The 26,219-nt window shown below is 45.0% G+C and overlaps 1 protein-coding gene across 1 annotated transcript in view; it reads left to right on the top strand.

Annotated features, from left to right (window-relative positions):
- The window catches only part of MTOR (mechanistic target of rapamycin kinase), a 112,173-nt gene extending 86,701 nt beyond the window's left edge, over window positions 1-25,472 (top strand). The window contains exons 37-58 of the mRNA XM_044667737.1: window positions 1,255-1,370; window positions 2,265-2,382; window positions 5,920-6,126; window positions 6,603-6,703; window positions 7,712-7,808; window positions 8,376-8,474; window positions 8,816-8,938; window positions 9,137-9,319; window positions 11,901-12,035; window positions 12,292-12,466; window positions 13,971-14,106; window positions 15,071-15,218; window positions 15,962-16,084; window positions 16,350-16,432; window positions 17,591-17,663; window positions 18,077-18,151; window positions 18,783-18,918; window positions 19,629-19,694; window positions 22,467-22,547; window positions 22,777-22,857; window positions 23,783-23,888; window positions 24,579-25,472. Coding sequence (XP_044523672.1) covers window positions 1,255-1,370; window positions 2,265-2,382; window positions 5,920-6,126; window positions 6,603-6,703; window positions 7,712-7,808; window positions 8,376-8,474; window positions 8,816-8,938; window positions 9,137-9,319; window positions 11,901-12,035; window positions 12,292-12,466; window positions 13,971-14,106; window positions 15,071-15,218; window positions 15,962-16,084; window positions 16,350-16,432; window positions 17,591-17,663; window positions 18,077-18,151; window positions 18,783-18,918; window positions 19,629-19,694; window positions 22,467-22,547; window positions 22,777-22,857; window positions 23,783-23,888; window positions 24,579-24,594 — 2,478 coding nt within the window. The 3' untranslated portion in view covers window positions 24,595-25,472. The remainder of the gene's footprint in view (window positions 1-1,254; window positions 1,371-2,264; window positions 2,383-5,919; window positions 6,127-6,602; window positions 6,704-7,711; window positions 7,809-8,375; window positions 8,475-8,815; window positions 8,939-9,136; window positions 9,320-11,900; window positions 12,036-12,291; window positions 12,467-13,970; window positions 14,107-15,070; window positions 15,219-15,961; window positions 16,085-16,349; window positions 16,433-17,590; window positions 17,664-18,076; window positions 18,152-18,782; window positions 18,919-19,628; window positions 19,695-22,466; window positions 22,548-22,776; window positions 22,858-23,782; window positions 23,889-24,578) is intronic.
- Window positions 25,473-26,219: the final 747 nt, after the last annotated feature.

Here is a 26,219-nt window from a genome sequence, read left to right as displayed (position 1 = left end):
CATTTTGGAAAGATGTTAAAGTTGCCTTCTCTGCCTCCCCCTTCTCCCAAAAAAACCACAAGTTGTTATTTCTGGCCAAGAGATCCTCACCTTAGTCTCCTTAAAGGTTTCTTTCAGAGCCCATTTCTCTCTCTCTCTCTCTCTCTCTCTCTCTCTCTCTCTCTCTCTCTCTCTCTCTCTCTCTCTCTCTCTCTCTCTCTCTCTTTCTCTCTCTCTCTTTCTCTTTCTCTGTCTCTCCTCTCTTCAACCCATTTGGAGTTGTAAGGGTAAATGAGGAGTGTTGACAAAATAAGAGAGCAGCTTTCAAGAACTTAAGTTTTAATGAGAATATAGTAGAGTTGTAAATTAATATTATCCCTTTAAGCCAGAGAAAAGAAAACTTCTAGCAGCTTTTAACAATTAACAATTCAGTTTTATTAAAATAGAGATAGTAAAAGAATATAGTAAAATGAATGTAGTAAAGGAGACAAATATAGGAAAGAGATAGAGAGAAACTGCCTAACTAACTACCCTATAACTCCCTATATCTGCCTATAACTGCCGTTAGAGAAAGTCCAGCTGATCATCCTTCAGCTCAGCTCACCAAGCAGAATCAATATATATGTATATCTATCTCCCATCCCCCAATCAACCCCCAAAAACCAACTACCAACAACCAACCACCTCCCAACCCAAAAAAAAGGTCAAAAAGCCCCTCTCAGTCTTCGTGCTGGCCTTTTATATCCTCTTCTTAGTTCACTTCCTGTCTCTCTGGTTTCTACTTCCTTTCACTGTGGGCTTGTATTTCTTTACACATCTCTATGGTAAAAGGACCTCCAGGTCCCCAGTTAAATTAGAAGAAGGGATTAAGAATTTCCTTTTACAAAGTTTTTTGTGAGTACTTTTCCATTTCTCTGCTCGGGTGGCTGGAATAGTCCAACCTCAAGAAGAAGCCCTGAAATCCTACCAGCTCCTAGGCTGAGGTTTCCTGTGGCCAAACACAAGTTGTAGTTCTCGTGCCCTTTCCCAGACTGACTCCACTCACTGTCATGGTTGCTGGGCTTGCTGAGCTCAGGATCTTGGCTGAGGTTTTAGACTTTTTATCAAACCTGGCCACTGTCGATTCCCTGCCCAGACCTCCAGACCCAGAGGAAGAGAGGGAAAGAGGAGTTTCTGGCTCTTGGATGTCCGAATTGGGGGGAGGTGGGGATGCACCAGCATGGAACCCATTGGCACTCTTGTTGTTTCTAACACTGTCCTTCTGCTGGGTTCCAGATTGACGCCTTCCAGCACATGCAGCACTTTGTGCAGACAGCACAGCAGCAAGCACAGCATGCCATCGCTGCCGAGGACCAGCAGCGCAAACATGAGCTCCACAAGCTCATGGCCCGGTACGTCACTGCTCTCTCCACTGTTTCCTAGCACTGGATATAGCACATGATGGTCCTGTCATTATAGCCAAAGCCTAGCAGCTCCTTAGAACCTTGGCCCTCTGGGTGTATAGCCCACATGGTTGTCTGTCCCTGTCAGGTGGTCCCACAGTGGCACCAACTGCAGCCCCAGGCCCTTGACTTCTTTCCCTGATGAGGCCCATTCAGTCATACTACATGTGGTACAAAGGAAGGATCCTTGGATTTGCCTCTTTGTGACCTTAGAAAAATCTTTTAATTTATCTAGGCCTTGATTTTCTCATTTGTAAAATAAAGAGGAAACACTTGCCCTTCAGGAGCCTTTAAGGTCCCTTATACCCCTAAGCCTGTGGCCCCATCACTAGTTGGCTTGAATCTCTGTAGATGCATAGCCCACCTTTAACGTTGGGGTTAGGAGAAAGGGAGAAGCAAAGAGTAGAGAGGGAAATAAGGGTGATTCCAGATATTATTTCAATAAGACTCCATCAACAGAAAATCATTTTCTGTCTGACATGTTTCTGTCAGCTTCTAGGCAGCTTATGCTTCCTCCTCATAAAGATGGAGGGAGAAGGAAGGGATTATTGACTTAAAGCCTCCTCCTCAAGCCTCTGTTTCACTCCCATGTTCTCTAGACATCCTGGTGACTCTGGAGAATTCCAATCTAGAAGCCTCAGTTCTAGTTCTAGGCCAGGTTACCAATTGGACAACCTCCAGCAAGTCCCTGATCCTCTGAATTTGTTTCCTCTTCTGGAAAATGAGAGGTGGCCTTGATGGTTTATGGCCAGAAGGACCTCAGCCCTCTAGAGAAAGAACCTGACCTGTACCCAAGCCTGGGCTTCATATATTGACAAGGAAACCCTTTTTGTTTCTGACTAGGTGCTTCCTGAAGCTGGGTGAGTGGCAGCTAAATCTCCAAGGCATCAATGAGAGCACCATCCCCAAAGTCCTGCAGTATTACAGTGCTTCCACAGAGCATGACCGAAGCTGGTACAAGGTAACTTTTGGGCAGCTTCAGTTCCCTTGAGGAGCCCTCAACATCCTGCCTTCCTATCTACCTCCAGTGGCCACTGACAGCTGGCCAATGGGCCCCTCCTGACCACAGGTCACCATGTCACTAGTGTCCCAAGAATTTCCTGGCCCTCTTGGGCTCAATTTGGTCCCCTAGGTCACTCAAGCTAGATCATGCCTGGGTGGCAGGAAGTATCTAGCTGGGGTAAGAAAAGAGCAGTCATTTTTTAGGAATTATAGCTGCCTATTCTCATCATAGCCTTTGGTTTCATAGGATCCAGAGTGAATCCCAAGGACCTAAGTTTCCTGTGAACCATTTCTTTCTCTCTTATCTTGTATTATTTAATCTTACCTTGTGTTCAGCCTTAGAATTTCATTTCCCCTGTTTATGTTGGAAGATTTAGAAAAACATCCTATTAGGTCACAGGAAATATCTCCAAAAAATAAATAATAAGATTTAGAAAACACATAAGAAAAATGTTATTCAATGTTGAAAAGATGATTCTTGGCTGGGTAACTAGCGAGACACCAATTTCTCATTCGTGAATCTATATAAGCAAGGCCATTTCATCATAGACATCTGTGATGCCAAGAGAAGATCTGATGAGCAGTGTAAACCTTTTAAGTGGTAAAGAAATGCTGATTTGAGAAACTTTTATTTTTCATGTTTTTCTTAACATAGTTGTTTGCCTTGGAGTTAGGAAGACCTCAGTTCAAGTCCCACCTCTGCTATATCTTGGCTGAGTGACTGTAGGCAAAGTCATTCACCTCTAAGAGTTCCAGTCAATTCTCTTAAGACTCTTAAGTTGCAGGGAAAATGCTGACCTACATTACTGTAGGGAATCTCTTCATCTGGGAATTTCTTCATTCCCCATACCAGGGAAAACTTAAAAAAAAACTAGGCACTGTCTCTATCTTAGTTCTTTGTGGGTAAAGCAGCATACACAGCCTGCTGGAAGGAGTATGGAATTTAGAGTGAGCAGACATAGATTCAAGGCCTAGCTTTCGACAAACTAACGAGATAATTCATTTCACCTCATAGGGCCTCCAGTTGGAACAGATGATCTCAGAGATAGCTTTTGGTCTAAAGTCCAACATTCTATGAAAAGAAACACTCTTTATTCAAAATATGCTTCAGAAAAGTGGTCAAAGGTCATGAACAGTTCTCAAAAGAATTATAGACTGTTCACATCTACACAAAAGAATATTCCAAATCATTAATAATAGGAGAAAAGAATCAAAACAATCCAAAGGTTTTCCCTCATACCCAGAAAATGGTCAAGGATGACCAAAAGTGGGAGGGGTCAGTGTTGGAAGCACTGCAGAAAGATGGGCACACTAATGCATTATTTTTGGAGCTGTGATGTAATCCAGATATTCTGGAAAGCAGTTTGGAATTTTACAAGAAAAACGTCCTTACTGTTTGACCCAGAGATTCTGTGCTACATATATACTCCAAGGAGATGAGTGACAAAAAGAAAAGCTCCATATACTTAACAAAATAGTTATAAAAGCACTTTGGAGAATGGCAAAGATATAGAAATAAAACAGATGCCCATCAACAGGGCAAATGAGAAATAGTGAATATAATGAATACAGAGAAGGATAAGAGATATATATCAATTGGAATAGATTGGTGTAAGTTAGATGTGGCTTCTGGGGCCACAGAATTCTTGAAAGTCATGCTGGCCCTGGTTTGACATGCCAGACTTAGCACACATAGATATCTCTTACATCATGGTAGAAGCACCTTCCTATGAGGCTGCAGGGGACATTGGGAGAATCACTAGCTCTGGAGCCAGAAGACTTGGGTTCAGACTGCTCTTTTGATACTGTTCATGTGACCTTGGGAAGTCACTTCACCTCCTTGGGGTCTCTGCTTCCTCTGTAAAAGGAGACAGTTGAACTAAATGCCCTCAGAGGTTCCCCCCAGTTCTAGTGCCAGGATCCTGGGACCTGGGAATCTCATTTCATTGGTGTAGTGGTTGCCCAGTGAGGAAGCTCCCACCACCATCCCATCAGCTGCTTTGCCACTGCTCAGAGTATTCCAGAGTGCTGGTTATGAGACAGTAAGAACCAGCAAAAAGAAATCAGGGCTAGTTTGCTGGTCATTTTTAAGCTTCTAGTATACATCCTTAAGTCAGCACAAGCTCCTTCCAGTGTCCTATACCATCTGTATCCACACTATTATATGGTAATAGAGAAGCACATTTTCAGTTGCAACGAAATTCAGTTCATTAGCTGTTTGTTAAGCAACTGCTGTGCACAAAGTCCCTTCTCAGATGTGGGATTTTATCCATATGGATGTTCCCACCTGGCCAGTGTGCAGCCTCTCTCCAACTTGGGAGGTGCAGCTAGTTGGCACAGAAGATTGAGCACCGTGCCTAGGGTTAGGAACTCATCTTCTTGAGTTCAAATCTGGCCTCAGACACTTATTAGCTGCGTGATCCTGCAGAAGTCAGTTAGCCCTGTTTGCCTCAGTTTTCTTCTCTGTAAAATGAGCTGGAGAAGGAAATGGCAAATATCTCTATAGTATCTTTGCCAAGAACACTCCAAATGGGGTCACAAAGAAATGGATACAACTGTACAACAGAGCAACTTCATTTTACAGGTGAGAAAGACCTAGGTTCAAATCTGGCCTCAGACATTTACTAGCTGTGTGACTCTAGGCAAGTCACTCAACCCTCTTTGCTTCAGTTTCCTCATTTATAAAAGGAGCTCAAGAAGGAAATGGCAAATCACATCAATATCTTTGCCAAGAAAACGCCATGTGGGTTCATGAAGAGTCAGACATGACTGAAATATTAGAGACATTGCTTGAAAAATCCATGACCCCTTAACCAATCTTGTGGAACCCCTCTAGCTTTAGCTTAGCTACTCCTTGGGTGGCATCCCTAGACTCAAACTGATGCTTCTGCAGCTATGGGGAACTTACTAGAGCAGTGATGGGCAGACTACGGCTGATGGGCCAGATGTGGCCCCCTGAAATGTTCCATCTGGCCCTGTGACATTATTGCTAATCTGATGAATACAATGAGTAGGATACAATACAATGAAACTTCAAAAGAGTTGCCTTAGAAACAGACTGACAGATGAGCATTTCCTTTCCTTTGGCCCCCTCTTTAAAAAGGTTGCCTATCACTGTACTAGAGTTTATGCTACCCTGGGCTGGGGTGGCCTGGCCTTCTGGAGGTCACTTCCATCTTGTAATGAGATAGTCTAGTAAAACCTTGGCACAGGTTGCACAGGGGTACTGAAGTGAGTCTGACCCAGCTCTCTCCCTGCAGAAGGTTTCTGTTCATTAGGTGGGATAGGATGGGCCCAGATAGCTGAAGAACTAAACAAAGTGTCCTACAGCACAAGAGAAGTATTGTCAGAACTTGGGAGACACACTCGAGGAGGGGTGGGGGGACACTTAAGTGGAAAGGGCTGGGCAATGGGGGTTAAGTGACTTGTCCAGGGTCATCTAGCTAGGAAGAGTGAGGCTATCATGCTCCATACATCCATTCTCTCCTCACTACAGGCCTGGCATGCCTGGGCAGTCATGAACTTTGAAGCTGTGCTACACTACAAGCACCAGAACCAGGCCCGAGATGAGAAGAAGAAGCTGCGGCACGCCAGTGGGGCCAGTGTCACGAGCGCCCACACGGAGGGCAGCAACAGTGAGAGTGAGGCCGAGAGTGCAGACAACAGCCCTGTCCCCTCCCCTGTACAGAAAAAGGTCACTGAGGTACGTGGGCGTATGGGAACGGACAGCCCTCACCCCTCCTCTGGGCCAGAAAATGTGTGCCCACAATGTGTGTGTGAGAGGGAGGGGTACCTAGAAGAGCAGAGCCCCCCCTCACCTGTGCAGAAGGAAGTCCCCAAGGTAGCAGGCATCCCGAGCATGGCAGGGGGTGCTCAGAGAGGCCAGAGCACGCTGAACAATCAGCCCCCTGGACTCCCACCTCAGTGAATGAGCATATTGTCTGCCTGCACCTGCACATGTGGGTGGGAGTGTGTCTGCAGTTCCGCTCAGAGAATGTGGTCTGGCGTGACTCATGCTGCTGCTTCTCTGCCTTTCCTGATCTCACTTCAGAACACACTGGGGGCAGCTGGCAGACCCTGAGAACAGCGTGTTCCCGAGTTTCAACCCTTTCAGCCTCCCAGTTGTGGAAGGTTTTTTTTAGTCTGAAATGTTACTAACATATCTATGTGTTCCCACAGGATTTGTCCAAGACTCTCCTAATGTACACGGTGCCCGCTGTCCAGGGCTTCTTCCGCTCCATCTCTCTGTCCCGGGGCAACAACCTTCAGGACACCCTCAGGTACCAGAGCCTGTCCTTGCTAGGAGGAGAGATTGTATAGCTCTGACTTCTCAAGAGAGCAGCAACGGAGGAGCATGTGGCGCATTTCACCTCCATCCTGCTCATGGTCTGGCACTGTCGTGGGTTCGGTCTCTTTGACATGCATTTGAAAACACAGTTGACTCATGATATATAGTCATCTGTGTGTTCTAATACAAGAGTAGAAGGGGGTAGAGTGGCAGTTAAATGACTCAGTGGATTGAGAGCCAGGTCTAGAGATGGAAGGTCCTAGGTTCAAATTGGCCTCAGATACATCTTGGCTATGTGACCCTGGGCAAGTCCCTTAACCCGCATTGCTTAGCCTTAACATTCTTTTGTGTTAGAACTGATACTTATTGTTGATTCTGAGACAGAAGGTAAGGGTTTTTTTAAAAAAGTGAAGAGAGGAGAATTGGAGAACCCCCCTAGACACACTGTATGGGTGAGCAAAGCAGACCTGGGAGGAACAACAGTGCTTCTGAAGCCCTTTCCCCTGGGCCCAGGAGCTGTTGAGAGCACTGAGTAACAGAAGGAAACTAATCCAGGGGCTGCAGATAGTCATGACAGTTTGTACCTCTTATCCTAGGATTTCTAACAGAGAGAGCCAATTCCCTTATTTTCTCGAGGCCTGTCCATCCTTGCTTAGATCCCTGGGCTCATCTCTCCCAGATTCATGGATCTAAGAGAATGACGACTGCTTGGGTCTCCAATGGAATCCTTGAATAATTTATTTCTCATGTTCCTCATTGGTGTCGAATCAGGGACAGCCCCAGTTATTGCCATTCATTTGACCATGGAGCTCTTGTTCTGTTTTGCTGGTACAAGGAGAAATAAGAGTAGTTGTTGGTCCATTAGATCTGTGGCCCTTCTTGAACAAACTAACAGTCGAACAGCATTTGAAAGCCTCTGCTTTGGATCATATCCATGGAAAGAAAGGGGCAGTCAGGCCCTGAAGAAAGGTCTCCTAATCTCCTAATTATCTCTCTCCAGAGTCCTCACCTTGTGGTTTGACTATGGGCACTGGCCAGATGTAAATGAAGCTCTAGTGGAAGGGGTGAAGGCTATCCAGATTGACACCTGGTTACAGGTGAGCTTGAGCCAACTTCTGTCTCCTCTTCAGTCTACTGGACTTGTGTCACATCTGGAATCAAGCTTTCTGCAGTAGCCAGTAGACCACCAACCCTTCACCCATTAGACTCTGGTTCTGAGTCTTAGACCAGGCTTTCCCAAGTAGGTGGTGGAGCAGGAAGAACAGTGAATTGTTGCACAGTTTCACAGTATTACTTTAGGGATCCATGACTTTGTAGACGGGGTCACCCTTCCCCACCCCACCCCCTAACTCCCTGTCCCAGGGTCAATCCCAGTCCTGCCATTCCTTAGTCTGTCCTTATGTGCTTGCTGTGGCTGCACAACTGATTTAGGCACAAACCTCTTATCATTCAACAAGTCTGATCTTCTGATAGTTGCTGTCACATACCTCCTCTGAGCTTTTGGCCTGGTAGGCAGATCTCCAGGAGCCCTGATTGCCTTTACCCCCACAGTGGGGCACCTCAGGACTTTGGAAGTTGGCCAGATTAACCAAGCAAATTACAGTCATTGCTCCATACCCAGAAAAGCAACTCTAATTCTTTCTATGTCTACTATTGAATCCCAGGTCATTCCACAGCTCATTGCAAGAATTGATACTCCCCGGCCCTTGGTAGGACGCCTTATTCACCAGCTTCTCACAGATATTGGTCGATACCATCCCCAGGTAGGCTGGGTCTTCAGGCAGTTCTTTTTTTAACGTGCCCTCCTTTTGGGTGCCTACGAGCCTTATTTAGGTCATTTTGCCTTGGGAGCAGGGGCTTAGGGAATTGTGAGAGGGATGTTCACTCCTACCCTTTAGGAGTATACATTCCAGCCAAGAGAATCCCTCCGTAGGGAGAAATAACTTCCTCCAAAAGTTTATCTTCCATCCTCCGGGCTGTTGAAATGATCCTGAATAGCTTAGCCAAACAAACTTAATGCCATCTTCTTTCTTTACCTACTTAAGCCATGTTGCCTGGCACCTTGGGCACACATGCACCCACTTTCCTTCTTGATGTATTTCAGGCTCTGATTTACCCACTGACTGTGGCCTCTAAATCCACCACCACAGCTCGTCACAATGCAGCCAACAAAATTCTGAAGAACATGTGTGAACACAGCAACACTCTGGTCCAACAGGCCATGATGGTGAGTCCTAAACTGCTACTAGCTGGAATACCAACTTACTTACCTGGTGCCAGAATAGCCTGCGCAGCTTATTCCATCTCCTCAGGGAAGGTCTGAGTGTGCCCTCTAGTGTTCAGAGAGAGGACCTCTTCTAGCCACCCACTGACTTGACCAGACTGATTTACTCTCATTCTATTTTCCTTCCGTCTTTTTTCCTAGGTGAGCGAGGAACTGATCCGAGTGGCCATCTTGTGGCATGAAATGTGGCATGAAGGTCTGGAGGAAGCTTCTCGTTTGTACTTTGGGGAGAGGAATGTGAAAGGGATGTTTGAGGTGCTCGAACCCCTGCATGCAATGATGGAACGGGGACCCCAGACTCTGAAAGAAACATCCTTTAATCAGGTAAGGAAGAGAGAGCATGAAATTAGCTGGTGTGAAACTATGAGACTCTTTCCCACCTTCTTTTGCCCATAATGCCTGTTTGATTAAAAATGCTTTTAGACAAAGGTCATTAAGAATGATAAACCCTAAGAAAGCAAACAGTAAGACAAGACAAAAGGAACTGGACCTAGCCCCACTCCATAGGGTTCCTACTGGGCTCTGTATGAAATCCTAGTCCTCGACAAGAGGGAACCAAATTATTTGTTTGCAGATGATGTGACACTATACTTGGAAAACCTTAGATCCAAGGAATGTAGCAATAAATGGACTTAACTAGATTCAGAAAAGTAGCAGGTTACCAAATAAAGCTACATTAAACAATAGCATTTTATATACATTTTATATTAAATGATATGAAAATAAGAGAAAGGCGATGCAAAATAACTCCAAAATGGATAAAATGCCTGAGAATGAACCTACCAAGCTATATGCAAGATGCCCGTACAACTACAAAATGCTCTTTATAGAATAAAGGTATCAAATATTCATATTAAAAATCACTAAATGAAAAGAGGTTCAGTGTTAATGTTTGGACCATGATGATTTAATAAAAATGACTATATCATCCAGATCTACAAATTTAATTCTATCTCAGATTGCTATGGGGATACCTTGTACAATTAAATAAAACAGAAAAACTTCATTTGAAAGAACAAAAAGATCTAGAAAAATTTGATGGCAGTAATGAGAAGTATATCCCAAGCTCTGCTACCAAAAAGCAATCATCAAAACTATTAACTAGTACCAAATGGTACCAAAAGATAGAAACAATCCAAAACCCAAAAGCACAAGGGCTCCTCTTGAAGCAAGATGCCCATGACTCACTTCAGCCTGGGCCCAGTGAGTTTGTGCCTCATGATCTCTTCCAGCTCTAAATTTGGGATGCTAATAAATATTGTATAGTGAACTGACGCAAACAGACACCACCAAGCACTATTTGTTGGTAGATAAATGAAAGGCTATGGACAGATTTCAGAAGAATTCCAAATGGCTATTTGAAAATGTACTTCAAATTATTCTCAGTGCACAGACATTTTTTAAGTACCTACTATGTGCCAAGAACAGTGATAGGAATGCAGATAAAAAAATGACATAGGCCTTATCTGCAGGAAACTTAGGTTCTTCTAGAATAGTGGTTCCCAAACTTTTTTGGCCTACCACCCCCTTTCCAGAAAAAATATTACTTAGCCCCCTGGAAATTAATTATTTTAAATTTTAATAGCAATTAATAGGAAAGATAAATGCACCTGTGGCCATCACCACCCACCTGGATCACTGCAGCACCCACTAGGGGGTGGTAGCGCCCACTTTGGGAATCACTGTTCTAGAGCCATTTTGAACAAACCTTTGGCATGCAAGCACCCTCCCTCTTTCCACACACCTGAGGACATTTCTCCCATCACACCCACCCCTCTGCCCAGCAGCCCAATGGGAGCACTTCTTCCCTCCCCTGTCTGGGATAAGGGGGTGGCTCACATGCGACATGAGGGTTGCAATTTGGGAACTAAGTCTCTAAAAGGTTTGCCATCACTATTCTAGGGGATATGAAACATTCTCACAATGGTCAACAGCGGTGAGATAGGAAGAAGGGGCCGTCTCATAACCAAGTAGGTCAGAGAAGGCCTCTTGAAGGGGGTGGCCCTTGAGCTTAGTCCCAAAGGGAGCTGGGGTGCCAGAGGCAGGAGATGGATGTCCTAGATTAGTGATGGCAAACCTTTTGGAACCTTTTAGGGACCCCATGCCTCACCCACGACCACTCTAGACTGTGTGCAGTGCCCTGCAGTGTTGATGGAGTGGGACCTGGGTCCCAGCTGGCTCGTGTGGGAGAAGCCTCCTTCTGGGGCCACAGAGACCCAGACTCCTGCACCCAGCCACCCCAGGGGCAGGCAAAGCAAGAGGACTACTGTCCAAGCCCAGCGGGGAGGTGGCTCAGAGACCTAGTGTCCTGCCCCCTGCCTTCTGGTGGCCCAAGCTGGGCACAGCTGCCTAAATAGAGGTCTCTCTGTGCTGTCTTTGGCACGCATGCCATAGGTTCACCATCATGGTCCTAGATGGAGGCCAGCAAGTTCATTTGGCCTCTAGTTCAAGTTGGGAGTGATGGGTAATTGGCTTGCAAGAACAGACTGGGGCCCAGTTTAAGGAGGGCTCCAAATGCCTAACAGTGTGACCTGTTTTCCCTGTTCAAGGCAGTGGGAGCCATGAAAGCTCTTCAGAGGGTTGCCTCTGTTACAATTATGGGTACTTTTCCCAGAAATGACTGATAGAAGGAAAAAGGGGGCACCAGTCTTTTAGTGACATATTTTACTAATGAGGACACTGAGACCCAGATTCAGTGACTTGCCTATAATCTTACTACCTTGGACTTGGAGCCAGGCCCTTGCTCCCAGGTGAGCCCTCTTGACACTGGAACATACCGCCTCTTATTAAAAAGCCTCATGCTACATAACAGAATTCCTTTTGCAGTTCTAGAGCTCTGGCCATGAGTTCACTTAGAAAGCACCCCACCTGGAAACCAGCTTTTTTTCCCCTTCTTTATTCCCAGGCATATGGCCGAGATTTAATGGAAGCCCAAGAGTGGTGCCGAAAGTACATGAAGTCAGGGAATGTCAAGGACCTGACACAGGCCTGGGACCTCTATTATCATGTGTTTAGACGGATCTCCAAGCAGCTGCCTCAGGTAGGGACTTCCAGATCCCCCAAAGGCCATTTTCGTGTCTTACACCGTCTTAGGGGAATGTCTCTATCAGCTGAAACAATGAAAAGCCATTTATGAAGTATTTACCGTATGCCAAACCCTGGGCTTGGACTCATGTCCATGAAAAATCTCAGGGGGCATTCACTGCCACCATCAGTGCTTGGAGTTGGGAAGGCCCAACAGCTGCCTCTGCATTCCTCCCTGGGAGCAAAAAATGACATCTTATGCTTCTCCCCAGCTCACTTCGCTGGAGCTGCAGTATGTCTCACCCAAACTCCTGATGTGCCGGGACCTGGAGTTAGCAGTGCCGGGCACCTATGACCCCAACCAGCCTGTCATCCGGATTCAGTCCATAGCACCTTCTCTCCAGGTCATTACATCCAAGCAGAGGCCCAGGAAATTGACATTAATGGGTAAGAATTCCCCTCTGCTGGCCATGCCTTGCCCTCAGAGCTTCTGCCCTTCCCAGGGCCTCCTCATGGAATCTCCAAGGCTCTTAGGACCCTAGAGCGCCAACCCTGCTAAGACTCACCAAGCTACAGAGGCCAATTGTAGGATCAGTCTGACCAAGAAGGCCAAAGAGGCTTTTCAGTAGGCCAAAGCTGGTGATTTCTTCTGCCAGAACAATTCTCCAAGGATGTTTGCTCACTCTTCCAAACATGGGGGTCTTGAGCAAAGCCTGAGGCAGCATCCTCCTGGACCAGGTCCCAGGTTCTGGCTGGCAGTGTTAATTGTGTGTGAAAAAAGCTGGTGTTGGAATAGTTTTCTCTTGACTTCCATCTCCCTGACTCCTTATTAATCCTGGGATTTGAGTCCTCTAACCTACTGAGCTAAGCAGCCCAGCTCCATGGGATTCTGCAAGGCTAAATCCTAGCAATAGGACAGTGAGGAAAGACTGGGCACTGGGCACATCAGGTGGCTGGGGGACTCATAACATCAAGGCTGGGTGCACATAGGGAGGAGGAAAAGGGGGGGCTCAAACTCTGATAAAGGCATACCTTTATTAATAACCTGCTGTGTACAAAACACTGTGCTAAGAACACTGAGCTCTTGGGAAGAGATGACTTTTCATGATGAGTTTATTAAAAGAAAAGTACAGGACAAAAGTCTGTGAAGTCTGGAGAGGAAAGTCATCCCCAGGGGTGATGATAGGGGGGGATATTCCTGAAGGAGGAGGCATTTAAGATGAACTTGAAAGAATAGGCAAACCTTTGAGAGGCATCTAGGAATGACTAGAGCTACCACAGGCTGTTTCCTTTTTGTGGGACCTTGCATAAAGGTTACTAAGGTTAACTTGGTGAATTTAGTTCAACCAGTGGACTCTGGCCTTCCATCTGGATTTAGCTAGAGGCCATGTGGCATATAGAGAGCTTCCCTCTGTGTCCACAAGAGCCAGGTATAAGTACTACTTCCCACTGTAACCCTGGACACAGGACACTTGATCTCTTTCTCACTGCCCCTAGATTTTACTATTCCAGCTAAATCTCAAGTTTAGAAAGAAGAAAGCAAGATAAGTTTCTACTTGTCTGGGACAGTTTATGTGTGATCGATCATGCCTGAAGGGGAGGAAGTGAGTAGATTAGTGACTCACTTCTTGCCCTGTCATTCTAGGTCATTGGAGATACCCATGCCTTTATGACCAGTTCCCAAAATGGGATTATTCTTAGTGTTTCATAGACTAATCTCTGATAATCTGAGTCTTATCGCTTTAAAATTTCTGGTATCAATTTATATTTAAGTTTTTTTAAATCAACATTCCCAAATGGGAATGTCATTAAAACCAGTAGGCTCCTCATTTGTTCTAAGGTACTAAATTGGGGGATTTGGTGAAGAGTCGGTGATCTAAAGAGCCTGGTCCTCCCCGAATGGCCTTGAGAAGCCCTCCCCTTAATTCTCATCTCCCTCCTTTGCCTACAGGCAGCAATGGGCATGAGTTTGTGTTTCTTCTGAAAGGCCATGAGGACCTAAGGCAGGATGAACGAGTTATGCAGCTCTTTGGCCTTGTCAACACATTACTGGCCAATGACCCAACATCCCTTAGAAAAAATCTCAGGTATGTAGAACAAATGGAAAGGGGAAACCATGGCTATGTAGGGTGGTCCCATTTGAGTGTCTGTGATGCCACAACACATTGGAGAATTTAGTGGTAAAGCTACATACCTGGCAGAAAGAGAATGGGAAGCCAAGACAACGATTCTCATCACTGTCTGAAAATTTTTCATGTGCTAGATTTTCATTGTAAGGTATCCTCATTTTCCTTCAGAGTATCCACAACTTCATTAGTTTAGACCAGTGGTGTCGAACTCAAATAGAAACAGCCACTAAATCATATATATAAGGCTCTCTGGTGTCCACATATCAACTTAGAAAACCACATATTAACATTATCTATTGTATCTATATTCTGTTGTATTTTTAATGTGTCTTGTTTAATGTTTCCCAATTGTATTTTTTTTTTAAACCCTTACCTCCCGTCTTGGAGTCAATACTGTGTATTGGCTCCAAGGCAGAAGAGTGGTAAGGGTGGGCAATGGGGGTCAAGTGACTTGCCCAGGGTCACCCAGCTGGGAAGTGTCTGAGGCCAGATTTGAACCTAGGACCTCCCGTCTCTAGGCCTGACTCTCAATCCACTGAGCTACTCAGCTGCCCCCCCAAATTGTATTTTAATCTGGTTTGGGCCATGTGTTTTAACACCTCTGGCCTAAAGGAACAGCAAATTTGATAACACCACAATTAAGAAATTATATCCAGAGACTCTCTCTTGAGCCTCAAGTCAATGTCACTCTACTTCCAATTATGAATATAAATAGCCTACCTGACAACCTTGAAGATGGGTCTATGCCCACTTAGCAGGCCTGGTAATTAATGCCTGCCAGGTAGGAGGAGCCAGAGATTACTCATTGTACCACCATCATAAACTCCCCTGGGGCTATAGACTTGTTTAAGGAGGATGTGATTAGGTTGCTCATACTGTGCCCTCTATACTGGCATCTATACAATGGCTCTATCCCCTCCAGCATCCAGAGATATGCTGTCATTCCCTTGTCAACGAACTCGGGCCTGATTGGGTGGGTCCCCCACTGTGACACGCTGCATGCACTCATCCGAGACTACCGGGAGAAAAAGAAGATCCTTCTCAACATTGAGCATCGAATCATGTTACGAGTAAGAGATAACCCTCTTCCAAGCCCAGAAGTCAAGACTAGGGCTTGACCGTGGTTTCTTCTAGGAATCCTAAGGGCCTGGAGGCTGGGGGATTAGCAGGCGCCCCTTTCTAGAAGCTAGAGGCACTGGGCACAGGTTGGGAGAGTGTAGAGGGGCCTTCCTGCCTGAATTTGCTTTGAGGTTCTGGAAAAATAATTCCATGGCATAAGTGGCCAGTGAATTTTTTAACCCTAAAGCATCTTCCTTAATGGAGAATCAAAAGAACCTAGAAATGATTCATTCAACAGGTATTTTAGGGGACCAGCTATTATATGTGAAACATGGGAGGATTTCTTTTTTTATTGGACCCAAACTATGACCTCATTGATGTTGGGAGCTCCTTTTAGGAACTTCATCAGCCAAAGCAGACTGGTGCCATCTCTGCCACTTAGGTTTCAGTAAGTTGCTATGGGGTACTGAGAAGTTAGGGAACTTACCCAAAGTTACACAGCCAGGAAGTGTCAGAGAAAGGACTTCAAGCCAGTTCCTCCTGCTCTCTACTACATCACACTGCTAACTTCTCTTGATGTCCTCATTTTGGACATCATTTCTTTGGTAGTTCCTTAAGCTAATAAGCCACTGGCCTTGGGTGACCTCCCAGTTTCTCATTTCACAGGGTCCTTATCCAGGTCATCTTCCTATCTTCTTGGGGCACTGTGACAGAAACACCAAGCCCTCACTGAATGGGATGTGTCTCATTTTAGATGGCTCCAGATTACGACCATTTGACACTGATGCAGAAGGTTGAAGTATTTGAACATGCTGTCAATAACACCGCTGGGGATGACCTGGCCAAACTGCTCTGGCTGAAGAGCCCCAGCTCTGAGGTACATCAGGCACATGCCCACATGACTGCCTCCAGATGGAATCATTGACTCTGGTTCCCTTAGATCGGCATTTCTAGAATTGCATTTATAAGCCATGTGGTGTCTCTGTGGTTTGAATTTGCTTTGTCTCTCTTGGAACTGCACTGGTTGCAGCCTTCCCAAGGCCATCTTGGATCACACACACATATTCTCTCTCTCTCTCTCTCTCTCTCTCTCTCTCTCTCTCTCTCTCTCTCTCTCTCTCTCTCTTTCTGCTGTATTCTAGGTGTGGTTTGACCGAAGAACGAATTATACCCGTTCTTTAGCAGTTATGTCCATGGTGGGGTATATTTTGGGCCTAGGAGACAGGTGAGTTACTTTCATTCTTCTTCCTTCTATTCCAGACCAGCTCCAAAGACTATGATCTTTTATGTGGGGGTCTTTGGCCAACCCCAGACTTATCTGTCATGTGCTGGGAAACTATCTCAAGAAAAAGAAAATTCATAATTTAGGGGCAAACCCCTTCCCCTAGAGTGACTTAATTAGGATGGGGAACCTATCTATGACTTTGGTGGCAAGTCCTATGTCTTAGAGGGGATAAATGACTTGTTCAAGGTGCAACAATCAGTCATTGTAATAAGTGGCAGGATTTGAACTCAATCTATACCTGACTCTTCAGTCCAGCACAGTAGCTTCATCTTCATGCTGTCTCTCAGTATAATATGTTGATATAACTTATTGAAAAAATGTGTCCTAGAATTCAAACCAACTAAACTAGACCTTTTTCCTATACTTTTATGCTATAAAGTTATCTAACTCTATTGCCTAGAAAAGAAATCTTTGAATGCTTAGAAATGGATATTGAACAGCTCCAAGCATTACTTCTGACAACTCTGAGTTTATCTTATGGTATTATGTCCCCTCTTGGTATTCATTTTGCTCTCACCTCGAAGCTAGGCTATATTTTTGTAGACCCAAATCAGTAATAAATCTTCTTTAAAAATGAACATGCAGAGGGCACCCAGGTAGCAGCTTAGTGGATTTAGAGCCAAGCCCAGAGATGAGATGATTTGGGTTCGAACTTGGCCTCAGACACCTCCTCGCTATATAATCCTGGCCAAGTCACTTAATCCCTATTGCTGAGCCTTTTCCCCTCTGCTGCCTTGGAACTAATATCCAATATTGATACTAAGACAGAGGGTAAGGGTTTTTAAAAAAAGAGAGAACATGGACTTACTATAAAGAAAAGCACCTATTTTCCATATGCCTGATAGCTATAGTCAGATGGACACTGAGCAGCTGCAGAGAAAGGCCTTCCTCACCCATGTGACTGCTCAGGATAGTCTCCTAGCTCTGTTACTCAGATAGGATCCTATTTATCAGGCAGCTAGAAGCCATCGGTGGGAGGCAACTTCTGGCCCACACAGATAAACTCTCATTCAGGGCCTCAGCCATTATGAACTGTTTGATCAATCTGTCTGGGCTGCTCTAATAATCTGTGCCTCTGGTCTCTCCTTCCTGGGATAGACACCCATCCAACTTGATGCTGGACAGACTCAGCGGAAAGATCTTGCACATCGACTTTGGGGACTGCTTTGAGGTGAGAAGGTGGCCCTGAAAGATTTAGACTGGGGAGTTTCACTTTGCAGCCCCTCCTTCTTAAGTGGTTTAAGTCAGCTCCTAACCAAAGAGGACCTTTCCTCTCCCACAAAGTATGTTGTGGTCCGAGTCACCCCCTTGGTAACTTCTTTACAGTGTCATTTCTTATTTACCAAGTACTTCTCACCTACTTCCTATAATCCTTTTTTGTAAACCCTTCAAAGGCAAAGACCACTCCTGACATCCCCCTCTAAGTACATAGCACAGTGGTATACAAGCTCTCATTTCTGTCTGATCTAATTTCTGTCCATCGAAGTCTGGTAACTTACCTGAAAAATCACAGGCTTTTAAGACTTCTTTTGACCTGGTTTCAGCTTAAGAAACAGTTGTTCTATGATTTTTATTACTTTCTAGGTGGCGATGACTCGAGAGAAATTCCCAGAGAAGATTCCATTTCGATTGACGAGGATGTTGACCAATGCAATGGAAGTAAGTGGGAATCAGGAGTGGGCAGCTTCAATGTCAAGCTGAGATGAGCCAAGAAACACATTCCCAGAGCTCCGCTGGCTTGTGCCTGCCTCCTTTTATAACAATCAGGGAGCAGAACTGGGGTTTGAAACAAGGGCCTCTCACTCTCCACCCAGTGAACGCTCTTCCCCCTACCTCACTTTGCCTCCATCCATCTACCCTAAAAGATGGATGTGGACTAACTAGACAGCAGGCCACTTGTGATCCAGACCAGCTTTGTGACCTTACAGAAGTCACTTCCTTTGGGGCCTGAGCTCTTAGACTATAGGTATTAACTTAGGTAGAGGAAATTTCCTTACCTGGAAATTCCTTATATCAGTCAAATTACAGTTCCCATCCCTATCATGACTCTTCCAGTATATTAAATGTAACTTTCTCCTAACTCTTCAGAACTTTATAGGTTAGACAGTCAGCAGTCATTCTCAACTTCTTAGCGTCCCAACTCTCACTCCCAACACACCTCTGCTGCTTTATGTCAGTAAAAAGCATGACCAAATTCTGTTCCATGAGGGATGTGACTGGATGCCTTGGGTAGAGTCAAGGACACTGGTACTTGTGGTCCTTGTAAACAAGTTCTGGGTCTGTCTCCCAGGTGACAGGCCTCGATGGCAACTACCGGATCACCTGCCACACAGTGATGGAGGTTCTTCGGGAGCACAAGGACAGTGTGATGGCTGTGCTGGAAGCCTTTGTCTATGACCCCTTATTGAACTGGAGACTTATGGACAGTAAGTGCCCAACACTGCATGGGCATTGGGACACTCAGAAAGGGTGGCTGGGGCAGGGGAACATGCATTCCCAGCTCCAAGTGCCAAACAACCATCATCACAGACTTTTAAGGTTCAGCCTAGCCATTCCCTCTTGCCCTGAGAGCATAGACTTATTCAGATTGTGCTTTTAATGCACAGCAAATCATTCCACTTTTTAAAAACCTTCCCTGCCATCACTGACTACTATATCTGAAGAATTGCTTATTCACCATTTCAGGGCTACCCCAAATAAATCACGTAAGAGTTTCTTTTTCTCACCAAAAACATTCTCTTAATAATGACTGGTTTCCCTCTCTGCAGAACAGAAAACAGAAGTCTGGGTAGGAAATAGACTTGTGTCTTAGGGGAATAATGTTTTATTCAATTCATTACTTTCCACCTATCGAGGAAAATTTCTCCTGTGAAATTCACTGCCATCTGATACTGTTGCTGCTGTTTCCTCTTTCATACTTTCTCTGGGTATAAACAGAAAAGGTGGGTGAAGTAAGTAAAGTAGCTTTTCTACACTGCCTGCTCTCACTACCCCCCTCCTGGAAAACTATTTCTGAGTATTGCTAGATGAGAAAGGAGCAAGGCTTCATGATTCTAAGAGAATGTCCACCAAGTTTCTTTAGCCTCAGACAAAAGCATTGAGCAGTCTTCAATGTTAGTTTTATTTCTTTTCCCAGCAAATACGAAAGGCACCAAGCGGTCACGAACACGGACAGACTCGTACTCAGCCGGCCAGTCTGTAGGTGGGTGTATCACATAGGAAGAGGGGCTGCTGTTCTGGACAAACCTGGGCATTACAGGGGTAAGACAAGGCCTCTTCTTAGTGCAGTTAGAGATGGCACTTGTCAACCTCCATATCATTTGCCAACAAACAATCCAAAGGTGGCCACACCTATTTTCTAATAGTCATTAAAGTCATACTCCCATGGAGGCGATGAGACCATCATTGTTCATTCTAGAGAACTTAACACATAATCAGCAATTTTGGAACATAATAAATGGCTATTGAAGGAGCAGCTAAGAGGCACAGTGGATAGAGCACCAGGCCTGAAAACAGGAAGACTTGAGTTCAGATTTGGCTTCAGACACTTTCTAGCTGTGTGACCCTGGGCACTTAATCCCAATTGCCACTTTTCTGCCTTAGAATTGATACTAAGATAAAAGGTGGTAAGGGTATAAAAAAACTTTTTTTAAATAATAAATAACTGTTGACTGAGTGAATGAATGAGAATTTACAAGAGAGTGCTTTTTGGACCTTGCACTAAGAATTTGAAATGATTTCTGATGGAGCATCCTTACCTCAGAGATTTTTCTACTATGATCATTGATAATAATAAATCTAAGTAACAGCCACTGCTTAGAATCCACTCTGAGGCTATCTAATTTTCTGGCAAAGTACTAGCCACCTCCCACCACCACGCCCCATGTCCTTAGCCCCTCAAACTCAACAATTGTCCAACTGAACTAATTTCCTCAGGATGTACACTTATTCTGGCTTTCTGTTTCTTAAGATGGTTTCACCATCCTTCCAGTGATTTGGACTTTGAGAGTCTTCAACTCTTCCCATTATCAGATAGCTGCCTGGTCTCACAGATTCTTTCTCCTTTGTCTCAGCTGTGCCCTTTGTACTCCTACATTCTCCTCAGTTCAGGCCAGAGACCATTGTCCTGGGTCTACTATACTCTCACATCTCCAGGGTCTACTATACTCCCACATCTTCCTGGACCCCTTTTGCCTAATGAATAAAAGAGAAACTCCTTTCCTCACCTTCTTACTAAAATATGAGCGCCCCAAGGATGAGGATTTGCTTGCTTTTGTGTTTCTTTCTCTAGTCTGGCCCCATGCCTGGCACATAACAGGTGCTTAATAAACCCTTACTGATTGACCTTCTCACCTTTTTATTCCCCTTCAGGTAAGCTTCTTTTTAATCAGACTGACTGGGTTCCTGTTCCCTATCCCTGCTCTGTTGCTTTCCATGCTTTTGCTCACACCATCTTCCAGGCCTTAGCTGTCCATCCTTCTGTGGCTGTATCCCTTTTGAAGTTCCTCCCTCTTTTCAAACAGAACTCAGGGGCATCCTTCTTCTTGATGCCTTCCCTATTCCCCCATAGGAGAGTACATCCCTCGATTTGTCAGCGGCTCATCTGGACCTCTCCTTTGAACTTGGCCTATTCTGCCCTGTGGCCAGGCCCTCTCTCCCCTGTTAAATTATAAGCTCTTCTAGAGCCCCTGGGCACCTTGCACGACCAGGTACTTGGTAAATGTTTCCTGAGTCAAACTGAAGGAGGGCGTTTTTCTCAGGAGAAGTCCTCATCTGGGTGCTCCTGGCACTGTGACATCCTACAGAGGAGGCTGGTGATAGCAGCACTAAAAGAGCAGGGAAGGGAATAAGCATTTATGTAGCATGTGCCAAGTACTGTGACAGGCACTTTACAGTTAACTCATTAGATCCTCACAACAACCTTAACAGGCAGGGGCTGTAATTATCCCCATTTTATAGATGAGGAAACTGAGGCAAACAAGTTAAGTGACTTGCTCAAGGTCACACACCTAGTAAGGATCTGGGGCCAGATTTGAAATCTGGTCTTCTGAATTCCAGGCCCAGCACTCCAGAAACTGTACCCCCTGGTTGTTCCTCACAAGAGGAACCAGGGAATTCCCACTACCAATGAAATCACAGGTCCAGTCCCTATTCCCAATATTTAAAAAAATCTTCTGTATCTTACATGAATAATGCCACATGCTCTCAAATAATTCACATTCTTTTCTGCTAAAAGACCTTAATCATTTGAATGTGACCTCCAAAACCTGAGAACTTTACAGGTCCAAAGGAATCTGGTACTTGGAATTCTGAGTTGGGTTTCTGTTCAGTTACATCACCACTTGGTTTACAATACGTAGGCATCGAGAGGCTGCTAATGACAACAGCTCTCATATTTCTAGTTGCCCTTTAAGTTTTGAAAAATCTGTTACCTCATTTTGTTCTCAGCAATCCTGGGAGACAGGTGCTATCATTACCCCCATTTAAAGAAAACTGAGGTTCCAAGATGATAGTAAAATGCCAAATATCTGAGTTTGGTTTTTAATCTGGGTCTTCCTGGCTCCAAGTCTCTCTGGTCCCCATTTTATAGCATCTGCAATGAGCTTGAGGCCTTCTAAGAATTCATTTTTGCTTGATGAAATGAAGACTTTTATGAATAAGTTTCATGTCAGTGACATCTCTTAGCAATAGTCTAAAAGGTACTTATGTTTTTCTGTCCTAGTATATCTCCCACTACTGTTTTCTTAGCCTCTCTTTGATTTCACTAAATACTATTCTTCATGGCTATAACAGCATGTAGGTAGGGGCTGTGTGTTGTCCAGATTTCCTGTCTCACCTGCCCAGTGTTGTACACACAGTAAATAACTGGATAAATGTCTGTTGGACTGATTGGAGCTGAGGAAGTTTTGGTCAGGACCTTATAACACAACTGTGTCCTAAGAGTGATTTTTTTTTTCTGTCTCTTTTCCCATAGAATTATTGGACAGTGTGGACCTTGGGGAGACTGCCCATAAGAAAACTGGGACCACAGTGCCTGAATCCATCCATTCTTTCAGTAAGTCCAGCCTTAGATGTGTTAGTCTATGGAAGGTCTCCTGGAGGGGGAAGCAGTTGTATGCACTGCCTGCAGAGGTCCTTGGTGGGAGGAGGAGAGGAACGTTTCAGTTTCTCATTATTTTCTGCTGACAAAAGTAGATGAGAAAGCAGAAATGCCAAAGAGACCTGGCAGCCTCCCCGTCTCTGTTCTGATAGCCTGCTGAGGATTTCTCCTTTTTGTCTTTCAGTCGGGGATGGTTTAGTGAAACCTGAGGCCCTAAATAAGAAGGCCATTCAGATTATTAACAGGGTTCGAGATAAACTCACTGGTGAGTATGTGTCTGTTTATTTGAAAGCAACATAAACTGTAGAACGCATTTCATTTCTCTAAGTAGATGGTTGGCATGGTTTTCAGCCTGGTTGTTAGGACTTGGGCTTTTACTACCAATTAGCTAATTGAACGGTGCCGTTTCTCTGAGGTCAGCAGTCCCAGAGGCTTTCAGGCTTCTCTTGTTGATGACCTGCACCAGCAGTACAAGGTCATATGAATATAATCTTTAGTTGAGGCATGGAAGATTCTTTTACTTTGGTTAGATATAAGTTTTCCTTCCACAGGCTTCACCAGCATGAAGGGCAGCTAACACATCGACTCATCTGTTCCAAGTTATAGAGAAAAGGCAGGGGGACCGCCAGCAGAAGATTTCACTTCCAGATAGATGCTTCCTTACTTACTCTAATCCATCCCTGGGCCAGAGATTGGTAGACACAAAAGTCAATAACCATAAGACATATAAGTAGGATTCAGTAGATAAAATGCTGGGCTTAGAGTCCAAAAGACCAAGGTTCTGATCCCACCTCCAGCCTATTCTGTGTGCCTCAGGCCACTTCCTAAATCATGCATGAGTTCCCACTTTGGGAATTTCCCACAGCAGAGGAAATTCTGGATCCTCCAGGTAGATACACATTCATGATAAGAGCCTTAGAGATGTTCAAGGTAAAACACTGTGGGGTCCAAGGGGACCTTAGAGGTCTCCCTATATACACCAAGGCTTTATCCCCATTCCAGTAGGCTTGTAATTAAATATCCTTTCAAGGAAGCTGGAAAAAAACCAACTTCAGCATTTTTCACACTCATTAAGGAAAACTCACATGGACCAAGAGATGGTAGAGCTAAACTAGGGATGGTAAGGTGAGGCCTTTGAAATGCTTCATTAATCTAGTATAGACAAAGCCTTCTTGTTCCTCCTCTCCTAGGTCGAGATTTTTCTCATGATGAAACTCTGGATGTCCCTACACAAGTTGAGTTACTGATCAAACAGGCCACATCCCACGAGAACCTCTGCCAGTGCTACATTGGGTGGTAAGCTTGCTTGGGTGGCCATGGCACAGAGGGCAGTGAGGCAGGCAGGGATGGAGCTGAGCTTCCCAGTAGAGTACCAGGGATGCTGCTGATGGACCGGAAATCTAGCTGACAGTCCCAGAGACTTGTCTCATTCCTGTAGGCACTGTGGGCTGTGAATGTTCTTGGTTTTTTTAAGACCCATAATCTCGACAAACCTAGACTTTCTCAGTAGTAAGACAGTAACAGAGATAACAAGACAAACACCAATCCCACAGACAAACCCACAGTGAAAACAAGAAAGGGACAAAATAGTTTGAGGGAATTGGTTGTTCTTTTACCATCAATCGGAGGGAAAGGCCGAAAGAAGAGAGGAGAGCAGTGACAAGACAGGGGGACCAGGAAACTGCAGCCTATGGTTTGTAATTGTGACCTCAAGGACCATGCATAGGCCTGCCTTGGAAATCGCCCCAGGCATGCTTAAAGGCAGGGAAGTTGAGGAAGGGGGTAAGAGTTAAATGTTCTTCTGGGATGTAGAGGAGGCTGAAGTCCTTGACTGGTACTGATGGGCATGTCCCACCCTATTAGTTGTGGGAGGATACAGGGAGTACCCGGGGGGAACCGCCAGACCTTGATCTTTCTTCTTTCAGTTTCTTCGTGTTAAGTCTTGAAAAAGCTTGCATTATTCAAGCCTTGTCTTTGTCTTCTCAGGTGTCCTTTCTGGTAGCTGGAGGCCCCAAGATGCCCGTGATTCTTCTCTGGAGGCTTTTGCACTCCACACATAGACTTCCACAAAACCAAACAGTGGCCAGATAGCCTCTGTCAGATATTTTGCAATGTAAATGAAGAGAACTACTGTATATTAAAAGTTGGCTTCAGCCAACACTAGAGCTGCTGTTGAAGAATATACATTGTCAGAAACACAAGACTTGACTCGGTTCCCAGGACAGTGAAGCGGAACAGAATTACACTTAAAGAGTTTGGGAACAGATGGTCCATAACTTCAGAAATACGGTTTTTGACTGAACTCACCAAGAAACTCATCATCAACATTTCCAGTTAAAGAACAACCCTGTCAGCCTGATCCACGCAGACTTGGCACAGTCAAAATTGCAGGGGAGTGAAGGGACAGACTTGGGATGACAGACTAAAAACCTGGCAACGCCTCCTTCCCGGGCTGCCTGGCTTCAGCACAACCCAGTGATACACCATCAAGGCCTGGGTATGGGGCCTGAATCCGGCAGAGCGGAGTGCGTTGGCAAGGCTGGTCTGCCTCCGCCAGGGAAGGCACAGCACAAGTCAGGGTGACATCTGCCTGCTCCCACCATCCATCCCTCCCAGCTCATTTACCGAGCAGGATTGGAAGCCGGTGAGTAAGACCTGGGTGTTCCACGGTTGGAGCAGGAAAGTTACCAAGAAGAAGGCGGCATGCCATTCAGTGGTTTAATGAGTGTCAGATGGAAGGAGGAAAGGTCCAATGCAAAGTGGGGATTACGAGTAAATGTAAGAGAAGTGCACAAAGTATGAAGTATAGCCATGTCTAGATGCCACAATGTATCAGAACAAAAACCTTTGTGCCAATAAACACCAAAATGTTCTAAAAGACCTTTGCATAGCTTTTTATTCCTGATCACAAGGACAGTAGAGAAATGAATTATGACGAGGAGGGAACGTGGAGGGAGGCAGCCAAAATAACAAATAACAAAGTCATTATCAAACACTAATTCCAGAGAACAAACTCATCTAATCAGCATTCAGTGTAACTTGAGGTGTTGTAAAGTATGGGAAAGAACCTAGCAACAAATGAGGGAAGTTGGAGCACAGAGAGCACTGCCCGGCCCACGGTCAGCTCTGCCCAGTGTTTTATTAAGCATACAAAGTGGAAGGACATCGGACATAAGCAAGTCCCTGCCTTCAAGGGGCATGTGTTCTCCGAGAGATTACAGCCTGTACACAGATGAGTAAATATCAGGGCATTTGAGCAAAGGTATGAATTGGAAGTCCCTACCCTTAAGAAGTTTAATTGCTAATGGAAGAAAAAAATTGGTAAATGGGAGCTGAAAAAGTTGGGGTGGGGAGAGGATGGATATAAAAATCCAAAGAGGCGTAGATCTAGGTTAGAAGTGAGCATGCCGTTTTGGGCAGGCACTTCCTCAAATGCTCAAACGAGGTTATGGAGGAGGGAGCATTTGGGATGGGGAAATTTTCACCTTGAAAAGGAACCTAGGGGCAGTTTGATAGCTCAGTAGATAGCCAGGCCTTGAAATGCGAGGTCCTGGGTTCAGATCTGGTCTCAGACACTTCCTAGCTGTGTGACCCTAAGCAAAGCACTTAACCCCCTTGCCTAGCCCT

Source organism: Gracilinanus agilis, chromosome 3 (assembly GCF_016433145.1).
Source record: "Gracilinanus agilis isolate LMUSP501 chromosome 3, AgileGrace, whole genome shotgun sequence".
In the NCBI taxonomy this organism is placed as follows: domain Eukaryota; kingdom Metazoa; phylum Chordata; class Mammalia; order Didelphimorphia; family Didelphidae; genus Gracilinanus; species Gracilinanus agilis.
Note: the sequence above shows the minus strand (reverse complement) of the source record. Positions and strands in the feature narration are given on the sequence as shown.